The 3,145-nt window shown below is 33.1% G+C and overlaps 1 protein-coding gene across 1 annotated transcript in view; it reads left to right on the top strand.

Annotated features, from left to right (window-relative positions):
• Positions 1-645: 645 nt before the first annotated feature.
• Positions 646-3,145, top strand: part of LOC112145014 (MICOS complex subunit Mic10) — an 11,617-nt gene continuing 9,117 nt past the window's right edge. The window contains exon 1 of the mRNA XM_024269993.2: positions 646-787. Coding sequence (XP_024125761.1) covers positions 712-787 — 76 coding nt within the window. The 5' untranslated portion in view covers positions 646-711. The remainder of the gene's footprint in view (positions 788-3,145) is intronic.

Raw genomic sequence — 3,145 nt, 5'->3', positions numbered from 1 at the left:
TTTTAAAGTTAAAATGTTCTAATATATTTTAAAGAAGTATTAAATTAGTATACTTTCCACTCTTATACTCAAGTATAATTAATAAAACAAACTTCAAGTGTACCACTCTTTGCTAAGGGATATTAAAATGTTTTTAAAACATTTGACGTACAGTGTACGAATCCCTGTTGAAGTAGAAAGATAAGAGAGAAGAAGACACTTGTTGAGCCCCATAGAGCATCATTAGGTACAATATTAGACCTTTCAGTTTCAGGAGTGTGTGGTTGCTTTTATTATAGAAATTCATCTTATTTATCCTTCTGTTATTATTTTTTGTACATTTATTTTTTGTTTAATATTCCCTTAACCAACTGGTACCTGAAATGAAGAACTGATCATAAAATCTTGAGAGTAAATTATGTTTTTCTGTTGTGAAGTCTTTCTTCTTACATATCATTCACATTGTAAATATGAGAGGTACAGAGATGAGGATGAAACAGACTGTCACTATAAAACTTAAAGAATATAAAGAAGATAGGATACTTCAAGTATTCAGTAAATTAATATTTATTAATATTTTAACTATACAAAAACATGACTTTAACTGTGTTGATTGAAAAAGAGAGAGATTAAATCTCTGCTAAAATAGCCTACAATCGAATGAAGTTGACAGTTCAGTGACGGGATCTGACGGGATTTCGGTTCTTGTCTCGCGATACTTCATCGAGCTCCATGACCTCAGGAAAAATGGCTGACGAATACGGACGGAAGTGGGACCGCTGCCTTGCAGATACGGCTGTAAAAACAGGTTAATACCTTCTTATAATTTTGAAATATTTACCGTTTAGCTGTTTTATCCCTTTGGAAAGGTTCTCTACATTGAATAGAGACAGTGTGCTCGAGTTTGTGGCGTAAACGAAGGTGTTTTTAGCAGCATGTTGCTGTAGCCATGCTGGGATAAGGACTTAACTAAGGTCGAATGAATGAAAAGAAAAGGTTAGGTTTAGTTTCAGGTTAGTTTGTGGTCGTGAGTTGAGTTCAGACTAATTTTCAAGTATCTGCGAGTTTGGGAATGTAAATATCTCCGTGATTAAAAGCTTCCTGGTGGTCAATTTACAGGTCTTTCATGAATCTGCCCTTTTAACTAAATAGATTTTGAACTGTTGTGATTCTAGTGATTATTCACAAGGTGAAGAAACTGCATCAGTGTCCTCTTTAAACTAAGCAGACATAACATCCTTGCATTTATTTATTTTCCACTGGTGTCCTCCTCTGACCTTCGTTTGGGTCCCAAAGCCTCTCAGCTCATTGTTTATTTATTCATTTTTTACTCACCCTAAAGCATTTTTGTAGTTTTGATCATTAATTAGGTGAGAGATGTCTTGGATTTAATTGGATCTGTGACAAACCAGTGATCTGGCAAAGGTGGACTCTGCCTTTGCCCACCTAATGCTTGGATAGGCTCTAGCAACACCATGACCCTAAAAGAGAAAAAGAAATCAAATAAAATCCCTTACATCTAATCAAATTTGATCTCACTTAAAGGTGTCTAGTTCTAGTCCTAAAGGTCCAGTTATTTTATTTTTGTAATTTTCATTGTCTCTACTGGTTATCTTTGGTGGGACAGTCATGATTTAGTGTTTTAGCAGTTGGTGGGGCAGGGACTTTTGGAAAAAAGGAGAAAATCAGGACATTTTTCTGAAGTATTTGGGACCGGACACCTCTACCTAACCAGTCAATGAAAAGGAGACAGCTTTTCTACATTAACGGGCTCCTCTTAGCTGTTAAGTTTAGCATAAATTCTCAATATTTCTGATATTTTTTTCAGTTTTACATGTTTGCAGTACACTTCTTAAATTATGTTAATTGTTTAAAGTTTAGCTTTAAAAAAAATAACATCTATCTACCTTTATTTGATTAATCCTTTGTTCTTTTTATATTTTTAGTGTAGGAACCAATTTGATATAATTTAATATGCTTTAAGATCTTTTGAATTTTTTTGTGCAGCCTTGCATACTTTTATTGATTTACTTTGTCAAGCTTTGGTGAATTTAGGACTTTATTATATTGATGGACACTGAAGAGGAAAAGACAAGATTCATGTGGAATTCAACAATAAAATAGAACTGTTATTTATTCTGGAAATTTACAACAAGATTCAACAAATACATTGACTGGAAAAACAATTTATTTATGTAAATCAGGGTGTCAAACTCAATCGCACAAGGGGCCAAAGCCCAAAACACACCTTAGGTCGCGGACCGAACAATATAAACATTTCTTGAACACTCTAAAACTAAATTTACTGAATGCAGCAAGGTGAATTTGGCCGCTGAAGATGCTAATGCTGATAGGCGTAGATGCTGAAATAAATAGCTAAAAATGCTGAAGCTGATAGCTGAAAATGGTGAAGTTGAAAGCCAGCTAAAATATTAACTAAATGCTAAATTAGCCTAAATAAACAAACAAACAAACAAAAAAATAGGTTTGCCAAAACAGCTAGCATGTAGCTGAAATATTAGCTAAACTCTAAAATATCCTAAAAATCTTAGTAAATACCAAAATAGTCCAAAAAGCTAGCAGAATTCCAGTTTTTAAAATTTTAAAACCATAACTTTTTAACACAGTTATGAATAATAAAAAGGCATGGATATTATTACAAAAAGGTAGAATATTCTTAAACCTTATCAAACTTTCAATATTTTACTCTCCATAAAAATATATTTTGTCAAAATTATACAAGTTAAAAATGAGCGCAAGATAACATTGGGCTATTGAATAAAATGATCTGGAGGCCCGGATGTAATTAACCGGAGGGCCGGATCCGGCCCCCGGGCCCTGAGTTTGACACGTGTGATATAAATAAAGATTTTTCTTCTCTTAAAAAGGACCAAACAAAAATATAATGAAGCTGCATAACATGTTTATGTTCAACATTTTTTAGTGTTGCATTTTGTAATGATGTTTACATCATCATTATTTTTGTAAATCGAAACAACATAAACTCGTTTTAGTAAACTCGTAAAGTCCAGAAATGATGATGTGAAATCCTGTAAAAATATTCCACTTCCTGTCAAATGAATTCTGCACCAGTCATATTGAAAAGCAGTATTTCCTCAATCAAGCCAAATGTTGTAATGATAAATATAGGAAGAGCATGAGAAAG

This window comes from Oryzias melastigma, linkage group LG5 (assembly GCF_002922805.2).
Source record: "Oryzias melastigma strain HK-1 linkage group LG5, ASM292280v2, whole genome shotgun sequence".
In the NCBI taxonomy this organism is placed as follows: Eukaryota; Metazoa; Chordata; class Actinopteri; order Beloniformes; family Adrianichthyidae; genus Oryzias; species Oryzias melastigma.
This window is presented reverse-complemented; position numbering and strand designations above follow the sequence as displayed.